Below are 19,375 nucleotides of genomic sequence, written 5' to 3' on the forward strand. Positions count from 1 at the left end.
GTCAGTGTCTCCAAAATGGCAAAGATCCTTCTCAATAGCTTTGGCTCATTTCTCGACACAGATCAGACATTCTCATCATTCTTGGTGCTTTTGTCAAAATAAACCTGGATGGTTGATCACAACAACATGGTCCACCTGCAAAAGCTCATATCTCCCCTAAAACAGTTCACTCATGTGTCAAAACTACATTTCTTTCTAATCTGAATAGTCAGTGCCCCCAAAATGCATCGTCCCTTTGGCATTGTGTGAGTACTGCCATACAAAATGTTTAGATGTTTTGTCACTATGGCAGAGGACCAACAATATACAACAGAAAAGAGTAGCCTCCAAGGTTTGACATCACAGATTGCACTCACACTACCAAGGAAATTATAACCATTTTTTATTCACACGCAAAGAAAGTTTCATACATATGTAAAAAGAAAATGTACATTACAGTAGTAAATTGTATGAACACAAAATCAAAAAACAAGGACTTATTCAGTGGTTGCTGTACTCATTCTCCCGCTGCACAGTGACTGGAATACTTCTCTAAACTGTATGAATTAGGTAATTCCATAGTTTACAGTAATTTGTTCAATATATTTCTTGTCATATTTAGTATCAAAACATTCCACTAGTCCTCTCCACCTGCTAGTATAGACCTACCACTGTAGGAAGGTGCACACAAAATCTCTACAGTAAGTTATACATTTTTTGTCTCACGCATAGTGCCCTGTCCTATACAACATATAATTCCATCATAGATTACATAGAGTACATACCTGTTTTCCCGGCGAAAGGTTTGGATAATGGAGGAGACTGTAGAGCGAGGCACATTAGGCTGCACTCGACAATCTGTCTCTGACATTGTGAGGCCATGGTTTATGACATGGTCTATAATTGTGGCCCGAATTTCATTTGGGACAGCACAGTGTCTTCGTGCCCCTCGGCCTCCTCTTCCCCCCATTCCTTCACCACGCATTCTCAGTCCTCCTCTTCTTCTTCTTCTTCCTCCTCTTCCTCGAGGAAGAACTTCCCCTTGTCCGTTTGCTTGGCCTTGTCTATCCATGTTCAGAGATCGGACTGGCTCTGGTCAAGCTCTATATATCTGTGTTTGGCAGCACACAATCATGGAACACACCTGTGTGTGACACCTAGTTTCACCTGACTGTCAATGACTGTCATCAGTTTATCAAATATTCAAAGAAATTCATATATATGGTATTCATGGTATTATGTTCTTGACCAATTTTGACAATTGAACAGACGGTTGTGCATGCGAGTACTTATACAATGAAATCATGCTGACATGTTTTGGAGAGAATGATCATTAGACTGAGAATCAACTAATCAGTTTAGATCTACAAGATCTATTCATTTGGAAAATGTGCTAAATGTGGGCTAACTGTATAACTGTAGGCTACTTGTACTTAATCATTTGCAAAGATGCACTGAGACAATTGAGACATGTACTAAGGCATTTGCCATTTGATAAAATGAATGAGAAATGCCATTCTGTTGTGAACATTTGCCAAGAGGTTTGGAGGTTTGTCCATGTTATTTTGAGAATGTAATTTCTGTTTCAAGAAATGAGCCAAACCAATGGAGAAAAACTGTAAAAATGGTCAGTTCCCATTTATTTGTAATTTTTATTTCCGTGATGTGACCATGGAAAAAAAATGCCTTCACAGCATAAAAGACAATTTGCCACATGATGTGGTTTACCATGAAATTAATTTTAGCCTAGGGTAGAAATTTTTATGGTAAGAACGATGTCATCATATGGCGCACCCAAGGGGGGGAACAAGCATTTTCACTTCTCTTTTTAGTGGAAATGAATAAATACTCGATCGGTTTCTGTTTCTTGAAGAGTCTCCAAAATGGACAAGCTCATCTCTCTCTTTGGTGAGTTTTCTTCAGCTCATTTAATAAAAATGTACTTTTACATACTGACCTGATGTAACTGTCATTTAAACTTGATTATTTTCTCTTTCAGTTTTTTCAGCACTCTCACAGATTGTAGTGTCTCACGGTATGAACCAAATATTCGTTACAAATATACTTTAAATTTGCACAGATATTATTTTAGAGGTGATCTCAGGATTTACACTCATTACCAAAATAGACGCTTTAACTGTATTCTTCTTTTTTTCTGCAGTTCCCACTGAGACGTCTTTCAGAGCCAACATTGAGTTGGTGTCAGGACATTCGAGGATCTTCTCGGGGGAGAGAGCACACTTGAGATGCAGTATTCCTGATGTGCACAGGTCTAACTGGACCTACCTGTGGTTCAGGGGGTCTGAGGAGCTCTCACAGGCTGGGGAGGAATTAAATCTGTGGAATACCAAAGTTCAACAGAGCGGGAAATACTACTGCCAAGGAACAAGAAATACAAAAGTGGGAAAGATTCGCACCCAGCAAAGTGTCCCTGTGGAGCTCAAGGTGGACGGTAAGATCTGTTTGTCTGTATGAAAGAAATATAATTGCTTTGCACGTTAGGCTTCTTTCTTCCTGTGTAATCCTAACACTGGAGCATTGAACATCTATAAGCTCCTTTTCAACTTTAGGTTTTCTGTGCAGCTCATCTAAGACATGGTGTGAGTGATGGCAGCACTTCTTAATACAGCTTGCAACTTATACTGTGACTTTCTAGGGTTTAACATATAAATCTACTTCTATAATTCAACTTAAAACGTCAATTTGGTACAACAAGGACTTGTTTTGTTTTGGGGGTTATTTGTACTTATGTGGTATCTTTTACCACATGCTATAACTAGACAGTATATCAGGGGTACAGGCTGTATTATAGAGTACCTTAACCTCCCCTTCTTGCATTGTAGCATTACGCATTATTGTTAGATGTTATTACAATAATACTAATGTACTAATGTAAGATTGGAAGTTATTCAGAGGTAACTCTGTGGTGTTTCCGTAGGTGGCTGGGCGATTCTGCAAGTCCCACAACATCCTCAACTTGTCGGGAGCACATTGGAGGTGACATGTCGTGTCAGAGGGAACCCCCGACTTGAAGAGATTATTTTGTACAAAGATGGCGTTGAAGTAATGAGACAAAACGGCCACAAGCCAGATTTCTATCTGACCAACTTGAGCCTTGAGGACCTAGGAGTATATTCTTGCAGGGCTTCCTGGGATGTGAGGAGACAAACACTCTCTGTCATTTCTGCTGGCGCTCATGTACAGATCTTAGGTGAGATTACACCAAAATGTGTGTTCTTATCTTAGGTGTGGTGTAGTTAAAGGAATGGCAACATGCGAATCAAGATAATATGCTTAGAAGTGCTTCCATCTTTACACCTAGTGCTAAACTTGGTGTCTATCGACCTTCTCCTTTAATGCTGAGCAAGAAAGTCCATATTTCCCACAATGTTAAGTTATTCCTGTTAGTACAATTGAACATAAATATTCTTAGCCTCATGACCTACCACTTGTTTTTTTTCTTAAATTAAACCAATGTCTTCTGTCACAGAGGTTCTGTCACAGCCAATTTTGGAGATCATCCCCAACTATGATACTCAGCTAAAGAGGATGAAGCTCACTTGCCATGTGCAGTACAACGCCCCTGCTCCTGCCCCTCCGATAGACTTCTATTTCTACAAAAATAACAAGCGAATGGGACCTGCGACCTCTGACAACTATAATGTAGTGAAACAGACTCCAGGGCTGTACAGCTGCAAGGCCAGGGTGCCTCAGTTGGGCCTCTCAAAGTCCAGTGAACCCAAAAACTTTGGACAAATAAGAGGTATTTAAAATTTAATTTACCCCAACATTTGTTCTACACCGATAAGCCCCAAAGTTCCTAATGGACTGTTAAAAATGTGATACTTTGTGTCTAACTGTATTTCGCCTTGCTTCAGCCACAGACAACTTCCCACCTGCTGCTTCACTACCAACCTCCCCTAAACTCTCCTCTCACCAGCCCATCCAGTTCACTCCAGTAAAGAGCACACCATCACAAGGGCCTCCACTGAAGACTTCACAAGCAGTCCCAACCACTTTGCTGACTACAGACCAGGTTTTTAACTCAGCTACAACTCAAGCTCCGGCAAATCCATTTGAGGAATCTGGTGACATGTCTGGGGACTCTCAGGAAACCGGTGACATGTCTGGAGACTCTGCAGATTCTCTGTGATAACTTAGCATACATTACACACAATCTCTCTACTAATCACGCAGGGTCATTGTCACACTTCTGTATTTAACTGTGCAATTTTTCATCTTTTGTATATGTACTTTGTACAACTAGAAATCTCATATATGAGGTCCTGCACCTGAAATTCTGATATCTCCAGTTAACAAACATCAAACGCTGTACCAGAATTGTTGGAAATATCTAACACATACATGTTAAAATCAAATAAAGCATTTTACAAAATGTTATGTACTGCTGGATTTTATTTTCTGTGAACACAATTTCTTTTTACAACTCCATATTTGAGCAGGACTTCTTATATATTACAATCACTGGTTTAATAAGACACAGGGGTGCAGTCATATTTTGACAGATTTACATTAAGATGCAGCTATCGGTGATGACTATTTTGAACACATTTGTCTTTTCTATTGATCACTTTTTGCATACATGTTCACACAGCTTAGGTCATTATGGGTGAAAACAACTAAAAAGGAAGCAGCAGTTAAATCGTGAGAAAAAAGTGGGACCCAAAAGGAAGGAGCTTTTTTTTCATTTCATGCAAATGAGGCAAGGGTGACACTGGGTCAGGGCAGTGACTTGAAGGTTAACTGAAGGAATCAGTAGAGGAACACGATAATCTTGCTGACAAATAGATAAACAGCACTGATCATATTTTTGTGCTTTATCTTTTGCGTTGGTAGCTGAATAATAAACTTCTGCACGATCTCTCACTACTGCTACTTTTAATTAGGATGCTTTAACATAAGGAGGCACTGCATGTGTACATAAATGTTGGGTAAATTATATATTTTTTATGCTAAATATTGAACTTTTACACTTTTATCATTTAAAAAAAACTTTCTTCTGTCTGGATAACAGGAGATTAGTTTATGATCTTTTACTACTTGTGAACGCCATCTTCCAATAATTACCTCAGGGGTATTTCTTGGGATGCTTTACTCACTGTGTTTTGTGAATTGGACTGTATTTAACCATTATATTTAATTAGGGTGGTGTCGATCAAAACTTTGGAGCGCTACTCTGCAGCAGCATTAATATGTGGCGAGTACTATCCCTTCTTAAGAAGAGGCTAGGCAATAATAGAAGACGTGCAGACCAGCATGTACACTAGCACCACCAGTATTCAGACTTTGTGATAGTAAACACAAAGTGTGCATCACGGCTTGTCTGAGTAAAGCAGAAATCCAGAGAAGATGCTGTCGTCCTCACTGCTGGCATACGCTCCATTCCAGTCTCTGAGCGTCTCCATCCACACCTGATCGCCTGCAGCCAACCGCAGCACCACCAGAGTGGAGGCCTGGTCGATGTCTTGACCGTACAGAGAGTCCCGTGTCCTCACTCTCCGTGACCCGTTCACCACCAGCGTGGCTCGCAGCGGCTGATTGCGCACGGTGATGTGGAACGAGAAGACATAAACTCCAGGGTAGACACATGTAAAGCTGTTGGAAGTTATGTTGAAGTGGTTCTCTTCATTGTAGAAGACTTTGTCGAAGCGGATCGGGAAGCCTGAAGGAGGGAAAGACTTTCTCGGAGAGATACCTACGCTGAAGGCAGAGTGTTTCTGGGGAACCCCTGATCCAGAACCCTTAGCACCTTTGAATCCACGAAAACCCCGCTCACCTCTCATCCCAGGGTAACCTCTTTCCCCTCTCGGTCCTGGCATCCCTCTTATACCTTGTGGTCCTTCTAGCCCCCTCACCCCTGGTTCGCCTTGTGGTCCAGGAGCTCCCGGATCCCCTCGGACACCTATAGGGCCTGGGGAGCCATGCTTGCCATTCTGTCCTGGAATTCCCATCGCTCCTGGGATTCCAGGAGCTCCAGGTTCACCTGGTTCACCTTTGTGTCCTTTCTCTCCATATGAGGCACACTCCCCTCTATCCCCCTTATCTCCTTTTGGTCCTTGTAGTGTAGCCACTCCTGGAGGCCCAGCTGGCCCCTCTTTTCCAGGTTCTCCTTTCTCACCAACAGTCCCATTCTTGCCAGGTTCTCCTTTCTGCCCTTTTTCTCCTTTGAAACCGTGCAGTCCTACTTCACCCTTTTCCCCTTTGTAGCCAACATCACCTGTAAGGTAAGGAAAACGGTGTAAAAATAAATCAAGTCAGGTAACAATGGAAAATATAGCCATGAGATTTTTATACCTTTTGGTCCTGGTTTTCCTGGAATCCCTAGTGGCCCACTTGGCCCACTGTTTCCTCTGTCACCTTTATCCCCTAGAAAATTTGCGAAATACAAATATATTAATTATATTTAAAATATAAATTTATTTTAAAAGAAATTCTCTCAGATGAGGAAAGACAATATATAGATAAATCAACCACTTCATTAGGTATGCCTGAATGCCTGTTAACACAGATATGTAATCAGCCAATCATGTGACAGCATCCTAATCCATTTGGGAATGTAGATGTGCTCAAAATGAGCTGCTGAATTTCAAGCTGAGCATCAGAATGGGGAAAAAAGTGATTTAAGTGATTTTGAACATGGTTGTTATTGCCAGACAAGCTGGTCAGAGTATCTGCAGATCTGCTGGGATTTCCCCACAAAATCTCCAAGATTTATCCAAAAAAGAGAGAAAATTTCCAGTGAGCAGAAGTTTTCTGTGTGAAAAAGTCTTGTCAGTGGTTAGAGGATAATGACCAAGCTGAGTGGATGGAAGGCAACAGTAACTTACAGTAACAGTAACTAAATAATCACTCCTTGTAAGCGCCATTTATAGTTACTTCATGTTCTTATTTGAGGTAACTTGCTTCATGCATATTCTAAAATTTGATGTTTGAAAATAATGTATATTGTTATTATTTCAGTTTATTTTGAAAAATGTCAACAGGATCTTGTGCTTTATTGTGAAAGGTTTATCTGGAAAATAAACTAAACGGCTGAGCCACACGATGGTTTTACTCGTCGTTGCTAACCAACCAACGCGTAAAAACTGTCGCATGTCCGTCCGCAGTGTGGTTATTTTAAATATAAGAGAAAGAGAACTCTAACAAATTAATATAGCCACTACACTCCTTACAAAAAAGGTATGCACAAGAGCATCTCCGAACACATCAAACCTTTAAGCAGGAGATTACACAAGTGCCACTACTGGCAGCTAAAAACAGGAAACTGTGGCTACAGTTTGAATAAGATTTTCAAAATTGGACAACAGAAAGTTAGAAAAATGTTGCCTGGTCTGATGAGTCACAAGTTTCGAAACGAGCCGTTTCAGACGATCAGAATTTGGCACAAACAACATAAAACATAACAGCACGACTCTGTCCTGCCTTGTATCAATGGTTCAGGTTGGTGTGATAGTGTGGGGGATAGTTTCTTGGCATACTAAAGTCTCCTTAGTACCAAATGAGCAACATTTAAACACCGAAACATACCTAAGTGTTGTTGCTGATCACGTCCATCCCTATTCTCTCCTGACTGCTTTCAGCAGGATTACAAATCATGTCACAAAACTCAAATCATCCCAAACTGCTTTCTAGAACCTGACATTCAGTCACGTTCAAGAAATCTGCAGTAACTGTGTAATGCTGTCTTGTCAACGTGGACCAAAATCTCTGAAAAATGTTTCAAGCACATTGTTGAATCTATGACATGAAGAATAAGGACAGTTCTGAAGGCAAAAGGAGATCCAACCCAAATTACCAGTACGGTCTTCTGCTGCTGTAGAACATCTACTTCGAGGTTTGATGTGTTGTGAATTCAGGGAAGCTCTTCTGAATACCTTGGTTGTTACAAGTGGTCATTTGGGTTACTCTCACACATGTGGCACTAATAAGTACACAAGGAGATCCAACCCAGATTACCAGTACGGTCTTCTGCTGCTGTAGAACATCTACTTCGAGGTTTGATGTGTTGTGAATTCAGGGAAGCTCTTCTGAATACCTTGGTTGTTACAAGTGGTCATTTGGGTTACTCTCACACATGTGGCACTAATAAGTACACAAGGAGATCCAACCCAGATTACCAGTACGGTCTTCTGCTGCTGTAGAACATCTACTTCGAGGTTTGATGTGTTGTGAATTCAGGGAAGCTCTTCTGAATACCTTGGTTGTTACAAGTGGTCATTTGGGTTACTCTCACACATGTGGCACTAATAAGTACACAAGGAGATCCAACCCAGATTACCAGTACGGTCTTCTGCTGCTGTAGAACATCTACTTCGAGGTTTGATGTGTTGTGAATTCAGGGAAGCTCTTCTGAATACCTTGGTTGTTACAAGTGGTCATTTGGGTTACTCTCACACATGTGGCACTAATAAGTACAAAAGGAGAGCCAACCCAGATTACCAGTACGGTCTTCTGCTGCTGTAGAACAACTACTTTGAGGTTTGATGTGTTGTGAATTCAGGGAAGCTCTTCTGAATACCTTGGTTGTTACAAGTGGTCATTTGGGTTACTCTCACACATGTGGCACTAATAAGTACACAAGGAGATCCAACCCAGATTACCAGTACGGTCTTCTGCTGCTGTAGAACATCTACTTCGAGGTTTGATGTGTTGTGAATTCAGGGAAGCTCTTCTGAATACCTTGGTTGTTACAAGTGGTCATTTGGGTTACTCTCACACATGTGGCACTAATAAGTACACCATGCTTAGTCACTTAATCCTTTTGTCCCCATTCTGATGCTTAGTTTGAACTTCAGCAGGTTGTCTTAATTATGTCTACGTACCTAAATAATAAAGTGGCCAGTGAGTAAATAGCATAATACAATATATCATTTTAATAAGTAATTTTAAAGTGTGTACCTTTTTCTCCCTTTAAGCCAATAGGACCACTGATGCCAGGTGGCCCAAGTAAACCAGCTGCTCCTGTAAGGCCTTTTTCTCCAGGTGGCCCTGAGTAAAATAAGTGTGAGTGGAAAATCTGAAGCCAAACATACAAACAAACCAAACAATAATTAATAACATTGAAACATATCAGTGAGTCTATACCTGTCAGGCCTCTTTCTCCTTTCAGGCCCCTGGGCCCTCTCTCCGGTGGGCAGCATTCACAAAAGTTAAAGTAACACTCGTTGTAATCCAGGGTGTAGTTCTCAGGACCAACACCAGGTGGCCCGGTGCTGTCAGGGTAGTGCTGTGGAAGGACATGACTTGGGTTGGTGGTCCTCACTGTGTTGGGCGGGGGGTGGGGCTTCACAGGATTTGCAGTTGGGACTATCTTAAGAGTCTTGGGCACGCTGGTGGTTACAGGGCTGTGGACCGTGATCTGAGGGACGGGTTTCTTGGTGTACTGGTACTTTGGCTTCGGAGTAGTCTTAGCTTCAGTGTAGTACACCACAATGAGAGCAACTGCAACTACAGCCACAAGAGTCGACTGGCAGGAAATAATCCTCATGGTTGTCGGGGATCTGAGAGTGCATCGAGACGTTATTCTGATATTTGTCAGACTTTGTTTAATCTTCCATATAATTTAAATTTAAACAAATAAGAAGCACTTCACTCACAAACGTAGAACAGACTGTACCTCTGCTTTCATATTTCTATTGTTTCCATGCATCTATTCCATGTTTATGTTTTCCTCTTTCCTTTTCTGTATTTTAACTTTTCCTAAAATGCCAGTCACAGGTTAGCTCTACTTTTTATTTATTAATTTATTGCTGCAGTCTGATATTCAGTCAACACTGGTTTCTGTTAGTTAGTCAGTTATTTCAGATTTGCTTGAACAAAGTTGGAAACACACTATCAATTTCAGTAATCTACACACAAGCAAAAATATCAAATAAACTTGTGCTCTCACTAGTTTAAACTAGGTGACTTAAAAGCTTCTGAGTATCTTTGTTCAACCAAGTTATAAGCACTTACCCAGTTATGCATAAGTGTTATGGTCATTTATCCTCTCTAGCAATGTCTTGGAGGCTGCACCAGGAGCTTCAGGTCCCTCTGATATCGCTGCCAGGCGTGAGTAAAGGGCCATCTCCTCCAATGAGGGGGTTTTGCTGGAAGCATAGGGGGAGGTCTGAAATCTCACTATGGTGGGCTGGAGCCAACCCAAGGAGAACCACTGTGCTGTGGCCTATTCTCTGTACCCCTGTTGTGTAGAAAGGTGCTTTTGTGACACGGGATACATCATCCGCCGGGAGCACTCTCTCGCTGCTAGCAAGCAAGGAGCAAAGGCCGTGGGGCAGTAGTTCACCTGATATGGGAGGCATTCCTCCAAGCAGCCCACCTACTACCCAGACTCTTAATGGGACAAAGCCAAGCAAGGAGGAATCTCTGACACTGGCTTTTAGAGCGGCCACTTTTGGAGACTGCACTGCATGTATGCATGTGTGACACTCTGTATGCACAAAGCTGCAAGTATATTTTCATGCATGATCTTATACTTTGACCTGTGACAAAAAAAATCTGCGACAATTAATTAAACTGGCTTAACACTAGATCTGAAAACTGGCACGTAGCACAGAGAGCTCAGTATTTACAATCTAACCGCACTTGGTGAACATCCAGGGGAAAGCTTTAGCTTTTAACGAGCACTCATAATCACTCAGCAGCAGCTAAACCTGAGCTGTTTGTCAAAAGAACCAGCTTATCTCCTTAAATCGATGCACTTGCAATGCTTGCCCGATCACTGGGACTGACTTTTTTAGCACATGAGCCCTCAGGTCAGCTGACGGAGACATTTGTTAACTATGATTCAAACTGTGCAGCTGGACAATGATTCATTCTTGTGGTGTAACAAGAGAGCATCGGGTTTTTGTAGAAAAGTGATTTTCTGGTAGCTGTGCAGTCGAAACTCTCGACTTGCCATTGACAATGAATGTTTGAGAAGCGGACATGCCTCAGTTGCTGAAGACCTCGCGTCCTCAGAGAGATCCATGACCGGCTGTGAGTGAGCAGGAAAGACGGGAAATGAAATTCGGGAAATGGAGAGCGCTGATGGCAGGATTGAGGGATGAAGAGCACGCTATTAAAAATTAGACGATTGGGTGTATTTAAACCATTTAATCTTATTACGTAAACCTTTCTCCATGTCTTGACCTACATTTACATGCTCTTCATCTCCATCTTTCCCAGCAGCTCAGGTAATGGCCCAACCGGCCCCTTCTATAAAAGGCAAGTAGATGGAGTGTAAGATACGCAGTTGATTCCTGCGAGAGAGAGGGGTTCCTCTGGGGTTCTCCTTGCCTGACCTCAACAACATCGTCTCTCAGCTCTATTCAGACCACACACAACAGCGGCGGTCATTTTACAGCGCCCAGCTGGTCACAGAGGACCCAGACGCTGCTCACCTGCTGGTTCTTTTAACAGCCTCCATCTTCCGTCCATGCCCTTATCCGCCATCCACATACACTATGGAGAAAGGGATTACGAAGAGTTAACTTACTCACACCGGTGCAGCAGAGCAGAGAGAGCACCAAAGATGACCTGAATGGACGGAGGAGTATTGCCTTACATTAACTCTATTCATGTAAAAGAGGCGGTCAAGCTGCGGTGAATGTGTGAAATAAGTTCGGAGAGACAGAGACCTGTTTAGCAATCAGCCGCTCTGCCCCCGGCATGCTCACGGGTACAATCAATGCCATAATTTTATTTTTTTTATTCTTATCGAAGGAAATCTAGACCCTGCAGAATTAGCAGCTAATGACCTTGGCAGGAGGTATACTGGCAGTGAAGACACAGCTCATATGGCCAGAGCACAATTAAACACTTTCTCCTGCCACACTTTCCCTGACAAGCCCCTCTAATGTTAGGTTTCTAATGCATTAGATGGTGGTTGTGGAAACACGATAGCCTTCATCACAGCAGTTTGTGGTGAAAGCTACATTTATTTCAATCTGCTGGTTTTTACAGATGTTTCATATGTTTTGATGTTTTATTTATGCAAGAGATGGGAGGTGATTAAAAAATTGCATAATTTGGGGTTGGTAGTGAATTAGTGTTAAGAGTTAAATAAGGTTGTTTTTCAGATGTTTACTATTTAAAATGAGTTTGTGGGATTCGTTTAAAGAGTTGCAACCTAAAGCACATTTTGAGAAATGGGTGTCCTTTTTCGGAGAAAAATAAAAATATTAGTAGTAGTTGTCTGTGAAGGTTCTCAGTCATCCAGGTCATCGTAGTCAAAGGAGCTTGCAAAGAAAAGCGTCTGGACTTCTTTAAGTTACTTGAAGACGTTTCACCTTCATCCGAGAAGCTTCTTCAGTTCTAAGGTCAAATGGTGGAGAGTCCCAGATATAAACCTGGTGGGAGTTTCCCCCCACAGAGGGACAAAAGGACCCCCTGATGATCCTCTAATCGCCTGAGCCAAGGTGTGAAACTGGGTGTGGGTCCCAATCAGCCAGAGTTTCGGGTGAGTTCATTGTGAAACCTGGCCCCACCTTATCATGCGAATTCCTGAGGTCAGATGGCCCAGGATGTGAGTGGGCGTTAAGGCGTCTGGAGGGATCTCAAAACTGGATTATAGATGGCAGAGAGTTGGTGTCGTAAACCACCGCCTCTGTTCAAAGATGGTCGCTCACAGTGGACATAGATGGCTTCTTTCACTCCTCTTTCAAACCATCTGTCCTCTCTGTCCAAAATGTGAACATTGGCATCCTCGAAAGAGTGACCTTTGACCTTAAGATGCAGATGGACAGCTGAGTCTTGTCCTGTGGAGGTGGCTCTTCTGTGTTGTGCCATGCGCTTGTGAAGTGGCTGTTTGGTCTCTCCGATGTAGAGGTCTGGGCATTCCTCGCTGCACTGTACAGCAAACACCACATTGTTAAGTCTGTGTTTTGGCGTTTTGTCTTTCGGGTGAACCAGTTTTTGTCTGAGCGTGTTGCTGGGTCTGAAATGCACCGGGATGTCATGCTTGGAGAAAACCCTCCTGAGTTTTTCTGATACACCGGCTACATAGGGGATGACAATGTTGTTGCGTTGAAGACGTTTCACCTCTCATCCGAGAAACTTCTCGGATGAGAGGTGAAACGTCTTCAAGTAACTTAAAGAAGTCCAGACGCTTTTCTTTGCAAGCTCCTTTGACCATTATTAGTACTTTTAAAATGTCCGTTGTACACTGACCAGACACTTTATTAGTTACAGCTTTCAAGCACCAGGTTGGACTTTTTTGTGTGTTTTCTTCAATGTCTTAATTTGCGACACAGATTCATCAAGATCCCTGAAACATTCCTCTGAGAGTGGCACAACAGCATCGCACAGTTGCTGCACATCCGTGATGTGAATCTCCTGTCCCGACACATCTCAAAGGTGCTTTATTGGATCGAGATCTGGTGACTGCGCAGGCCGTTCGATTGCAGTGATTTCATTGTTGTGTTCAAGAAACCAGTTTGAAGTGATTTGAGTTTTGTGACATGGTCACACCACACCATCACACCAGCAGCAGCTAAAAACGTTGATACAGGACTGAACGGACCCGTTCTGTTTTCTGACCCAAAATTGAGATTCAGAGCAGACAACCCTTTTCTAATCTTCTGTCTTCCAATTTTGGAGAGCTTGTGTGAATTGGAGCCTCGGTTTCCTGTTATTAGCCAACAGAAGTGGCACCTGGTGCGGTCTTCTGCTGCTGCTTTATGTGAGATGTTGTCATTCAGAGAGGCTCTTCTGTATACATTTGTTGGTTATTTGAGTTACTGTTCCTTTCCTATCAGCTTAAAGTAAGCTGACTTTCCTTCTCTGACCTGTGAAATCAACGAGGCATTTCCACACAACATTTTCTCTGCTGCCATGTGATTGGCTGATTAGATATTTTAGCCAATAAGCAGTTGAACAGGCGTACCTAAGCTACAGCTGACTGCACAGAAAAACAATAAACATTCCTCCGGTGAATGGGAACAAAAACACTTAAAGCCCGACAGCTTCACAGAGATCAGAAGACCGGATGAAAGGACTTCAGTTCTGCATTCACCTGCCCAGAAAAACCTTTGGAGGATTACTAGATTTTCAGACCATTTTCAGTCTTTACATTGTGAATTTTATATTTAACTATAAGTTAATCTTTTCTTTCTTTCTTTCTTTAATTGTTTCCAGAGTCTTGGCTATCAGAAGACAACAAAATGATTCTGACACTGAAAAACTCTTGTTTTCTGAAAATAGTACTTTTTGCTTGTCTCATCAATCTCTTTGTGTCAAATGAAGGTGTTTCACAAAATGCCGTACTACTGACAGAGGTTTTCGTTTTCACTTGCCTGCGGAGTAAATACCAAACTGCTGGAGGCATTTAGGTGAATTTGGTTACAGGTGCAACCAGCAGAGGTTCGTCTGACACAGAACTTTTAACCAAAGAGGGCAGTAAAGCACTGTGCAAAGCTTTATGCGCCTTCTTCATTCATGCAGTAAACATAATGTGCGGTCAACTGACTCTTGACCAGCTGGCTCAGGTAGGCTGTTGACTAGACAAAGCAGGGAAAGGTTGTTGGATGTGTGCATTTATGGAAATCTTGAAAGCGTGTGCTCCTCAATCTCCCCTTTTTGAATCCTCAGAACCATCACAAAATCATTCCCTCTACACTCGCTGCCTTAATATGTCCCTACTTCAGAAGACACCCTTAAAAAGTGAGGTAAAATAAGAAGCAGTCTTGGCTTTATTTCCACAGCACTCAGCTTAAGTCCTAACTTGCAAACTTTCCTCAGATTTGTTTTAGCTAAACTAACAGACTCCACGACCCTGCAGAGAGCGCACAGCTATGGGATTAACCAAGAAAAAACAAACTGCAAACTTCTGTCTCACTCCCTCGCCGCTGGGTCTCAGATTCTTGGTTCCCTGTCAAATATTCCTCCACAGTGGCTTGCACACCTTGATGAATTTCCATGTTTCCATGAACTCCTAGCAGCCTACTCTGAAATTCACCATCAGGACCAGATACTGAATACTACAGTTTTTTACAGACGCTAGGCCACATTTCTCAATACTTAGGTCACTTTTGCAAAACTCCTCACACAGTGAGCACAACAGAAGTCCATGTGGGCTAAACTGAGGATCAGTTATCATTGTTTTGGCACAAAATGCATTCAATGACTACATCTCTCAAATTTCATGAATTATTTTCTCACTCAGACACAACAACTGCCAAAAATCTTTGTACGTACAGGACATTTTGCATCTACTTACATACTGTTTTCAAAACGGTTAAACTTATGGTCAAAACAATAACATAATGCAAAACTGAATAAGACAGCAAAATTCAACAGCAATATTTTATTGAAACATATTTTAAATCTAAAAATGCAGTTTAACCAGCCACAGCTGATTCTCATTTTAGATGAACATCTACACAGGTGTTACTCTATTCTTTCCTCGGTGTGTTGCCCTAGATGACATAAGATGTGATGTGGATGAGAACCTGTGGCCAAATGGAGAAGACCGAGTAGATTAGCATTACTATTGTATGTGTATCAGTGGATGGTGTGGATACAAATTCTTGTATTTTGGGATTACTTAGTGCAAAAAAATAAAAATACATAAACAAATATTAACGAATTCTGCATGATGTCTGATTCATTCCAGTAACATATATTGAAATTATAAACAGAGATGTGTCCTTGTTTTACACAAGAAAACACTGTAATGCTACATGTTGTTAGTGTTTTTTAGGTCATTGTTTTGTGGGTGACAAAGTGTGTTTGTCGGCTGTCAACCTTTGCTAGTGTTCTGGAAGAATGAGTTTATTTGAGACCTGAATAAAGTGTTTTGGTAGTTGTAGTGCATTTTGAATGTGAAATGAACTGCTTCGCCAAGCTGAAGGTCAGTTAGGAGAATTGTGTGAAGAGTTTTGCAAAAGTGACCTAAGTATTGAGAAATGTGTCCTAGCGGCTGTAAAAAACTGTAATCGCATGTACTCGACTGCTTTGTGTGCCAGACTCAGAGCTTTGTGATGATTTTACTGCACAGACAGACAATTTTTCAGCATCTATATTACATTAAGGAGACAGTTGTTTCCTATATGACCACTTGGTGGCAGTCCTTTTCCTTTTGTCTTTACAGGGCATAAAGTGCACCTTATCAAACACAAACACGCACATGCGTGTCATAAATCCAAAATAAATATTTTAGGTGAGATTATGCCCTAGTGATTAGGATATTAGGAGCACACACTACTGTTTTCTTTCCCCATTTTTTTTTTTACTGTTACTGTTCTACAAACTTCGAACAACATAATAGTAGTTGTAATGTAAGCCCTTTGACCATTTGGAAGTTTGGCCAAAGTTTAACGCCTTGCTGGACTGTTCTTTTCTTGTTTCGTTTCTTTACTATCAGGCCAGCAGCCACTCCTAGGTTCATATCAACTGATTAATAGCCCACATGCAGGGTTGGGAGCTGTGCCCTGACGCACATGTAATAATTGTCCAGGGTCTTTAAATGACAGCACTAAGCTTGTAAAATTGCACCGACAGACCTAGAGGGTGTTCTATAAACAAGATATTAACTTCACCTGTATGTCGAGTTTAGGTCCTCGAATTATAGCCACAACGTTAAAAGCACCGTCCTGTTTGGCAGGTCTGTCATGCAGCCGAAAGTGGTCTGACCCTAAGTACAGGGTCTGATACCCAGACCATGGCAGCAGATCCGGTGTTGTGCCAAAAAGTGATTGTCTGCCAAAAACTGATTTCCGGTATTTGCCAAAAACTGATTGCTCGTATTTAAACTGCTATAAGTAACTTGTTGGCCTATAATATGTTAAACATATGTCAAATGCATCCCTTATGGATGACATAAAGTCATCTTGAGCCACAAACAACATTCGTGTAACAAGGTAGAAGCCGCAATCAGTTTTTGGCAGTGACTTTTATATAACCTTTATTTATGCAGTTAAAAAAATCTCATTAACATTAAAAATGTCTTTTGTAAGAGTAAGCTGGCCAACAGGACAGCAGAAATGCCAACAAATATTGCAATGGTTCTGTAAAAATATTTTAAGTGGGGATAAAGGACCGGATTGGCTATAATGTAAGTATATTAACACAGAGTTGTAAAGATACTTGAAAAACAGATATTTTTTTTATTTCTATATGTAACCCCTTTGTAATCCCTGTTCACCGAAGTCTATTTATGAACATACGTAAAGATATTACACATAAAAAAATACACAGAAACATTGGAAATCAGTTTTTGGCAGACAATCGCTTTTTGGCACAACACCGGGTCCAGTGGGTAGCAGGTGGGCCTTCATGGATCGGGCTTGTTCCAGCACATTATACCGGGTTTTAATGTTGTGAGTGATAGGCGATGTTTTTGCTTGTCGTAATCTGGCTCATCTCATTCGTGCATGTTGTTTTGTGAATGAATATTTTACCACTAATGTGTTGAAAAAAAAATTAAATTAAAAATTAGGTCTTTAAAAAAAGAAAAGAGAGGAGTGAGAGTGTAGAAGCTGGAAAGGTAAATAACAGTGTTGCAGGATTTTGTTTTTATGGACAAATTAATTTTTATGAACAACAACAACAACAAAAAAAATTATTTTTTTCTGCCCTGGATATTACAGCTGAATGATTAGGCTACAAGAGAAGGTCCAGCTACACAGAGCATGTTTACCCAGGACTCCACCTAAAACCCAACAGAACAATAAATGTAGAGACAACACACACAAACCCAGACACACACACCCAACTGAGCAAACAATATTCCCTCCAACCAATCTCAGTGAATGTCACTAAAATACATTATAGCCACAGGTTATTGTTTTGTTTCCTCTTTGATAGTAGGCGGCACATGTTGACTCAAGTGACTTTATAAAATGTTTTCACAGTAAATCACAAGGTTTAGTCTTCGAGAGTTAACCGGAAAAGAGTTCGATCTGTTGAGCACTCTCAAAGTGATCCCACCAAGTTTCCTGAAATTCAGCTTGGTGGCTTTTGAATTTTGCTGACTGACAAACAAACGGTTACAGACAAGGACGACTGTGAATGCTTTCACATGATTAAAATTAAAGCTACAGAATGAAGCGGACGATAAAGGTGCAATAAATTTAATTGCTAACGAACAAGCTGTTCCAAAGTTCTTGTTTACCTTTAAGACCCACATTAAAGAATATGTGGTAACAAACTGAAGGAACTATTTGCCATCCTTTAAGGAGAAGTCCTTATTTTTTGCACAGGAAGACAATCAAATGAAATACAACTGTTTGCATTGTCTATTCAAATAGCTGCACTGGAAAGTAACCTATAGGTTACATATGCCGAGGTATGCAGCTTGTTACTATGTTTCTGTTCCCAATGAATAGAAAGGCATTTTTATTGGAGGAAAAATGTGCATTTTCTCTTTCTGACTAACATAAAGTGTAACAGACGTCATTCAAAGGTCATGCAAAGCAGTACATTGTGTGTATTTTGTGTATTTCACCAAAGAGCTGTCTTAGATTATATCCTTGGAGACATTTGTTGTGATGGCACGCACCTAATGGAGGCTGTCTCCATGGGTGCATGTGCGACTCAGTGTGCAAGGTGGTATCAAATGTTGTAAGTAATATTGATATTTGAATACTTTCTGGGGTTTCCTTGTTAACTGAAACCTGCTGCTGCTGCTGGTGCTGCTGTTGGTGGTGGCAGCACTGGCATGTATGCATGTGTTATTCTCACTTTTATGCTCATCTCAGTCTTTGCATTCAACAGTCGCTAAGAGTTCTCATTTTTCACGTGGCCTGTGAGTGAATGTCACACTCACAGGCCACGTGCACACACGACGGAAACAATACATCAGCTTTCAGAGAGCTTTGACCAAAAAAGCTTGAGTCTACAGAAAGCTTTGTTTACACCTTGTTATTATGGAGATAACCACTAACCTTGTCCTCCATGGGACTCAAATTAACAAGGGTAGTGTAAACAGAGGACACGTCTTCAAAGACCCCGAGGCAGAAGCTGAACTTACCTTACAGGGTGGCATAACAGTGTTTAGTGCTTGGCCTTATTTTTCCATAGGAGAGAAGAGAAAAGAAAGCACCAAGGGCAGGGGACAAAGGGTGAAAACGGTTTTGAGTTGGGTTTGTAGGTTAACAGTTGATGGTGTTGCAGCTATTTTGTTCCAACATCCTGGAAAAAAAGAACAACAGAACAAGGTGGAGGTGTTTGGTTATAACACATAAACCTTGGCAGACTCTTGAGGTCTTGCTTAACTGAAAACCAAAACAATTGCCAGAACCTACATCCGCTCTCCAGATGAAATGTGCAGCGATATTTGTATTCAGCCCCATTCATCTCACATTCTTCCACAAGTCCTGGGTTAAATTACGCCCCAAATATGGTGAATGTGGCAGGCTTGATGTTACTAGAGCTTTGGAGGAATGGACAGGATATA

The 19,375-nt window shown here is 41.3% G+C and overlaps 2 protein-coding genes across 2 annotated transcripts; one reads left to right on the top strand and one right to left on the bottom strand.

The window, feature by feature from the left end:
- Nucleotides 1–1,789: 1,789 nt before the first annotated feature.
- On the top strand, nt 1,790–5,105 carry LOC146503332 (low affinity immunoglobulin gamma Fc region receptor III-B-like). Its single transcript, XM_085130234.1, has 6 exons — nt 1,790–1,887; nt 1,979–2,014; nt 2,141–2,431; nt 2,918–3,190; nt 3,470–3,742; nt 3,858–5,105. Exons 1-6 carry the CDS (start codon nt 1,863–1,865, stop codon nt 4,130–4,132), a joined length of 1,173 nt encoding a protein of 390 aa, XP_084986360.1. The 5' UTR covers nt 1,790–1,862; the 3' UTR covers nt 4,133–5,105.
- Nucleotides 5,106–5,162: 57 nt separating this feature from the next.
- Nucleotides 5,163–9,567, bottom strand: otol1b (otolin 1b). The gene is made up of 4 exons (XM_085130251.1): nt 9,085–9,567; nt 8,899–8,988; nt 6,295–6,366; nt 5,163–6,217 (listed from the first exon to the last, which is right to left on the bottom strand). The coding sequence occupies exons 1-4, from the start codon at nt 9,485–9,487 to the stop codon at nt 5,313–5,315; spliced, it is 1,470 nt and encodes a 489-aa protein (XP_084986377.1). The 5' UTR covers nt 9,488–9,567; the 3' UTR covers nt 5,163–5,312.
- Nucleotides 9,568–19,375: the final 9,808 nt, after the last annotated feature.

Source organism: Neolamprologus multifasciatus, chromosome 14, assembly GCF_963576455.1.
Source record: "Neolamprologus multifasciatus chromosome 14, fNeoMul1.2, whole genome shotgun sequence".
Classification (NCBI taxonomy): Eukaryota; Metazoa; Chordata; class Actinopteri; order Cichliformes; family Cichlidae; genus Neolamprologus; species Neolamprologus multifasciatus.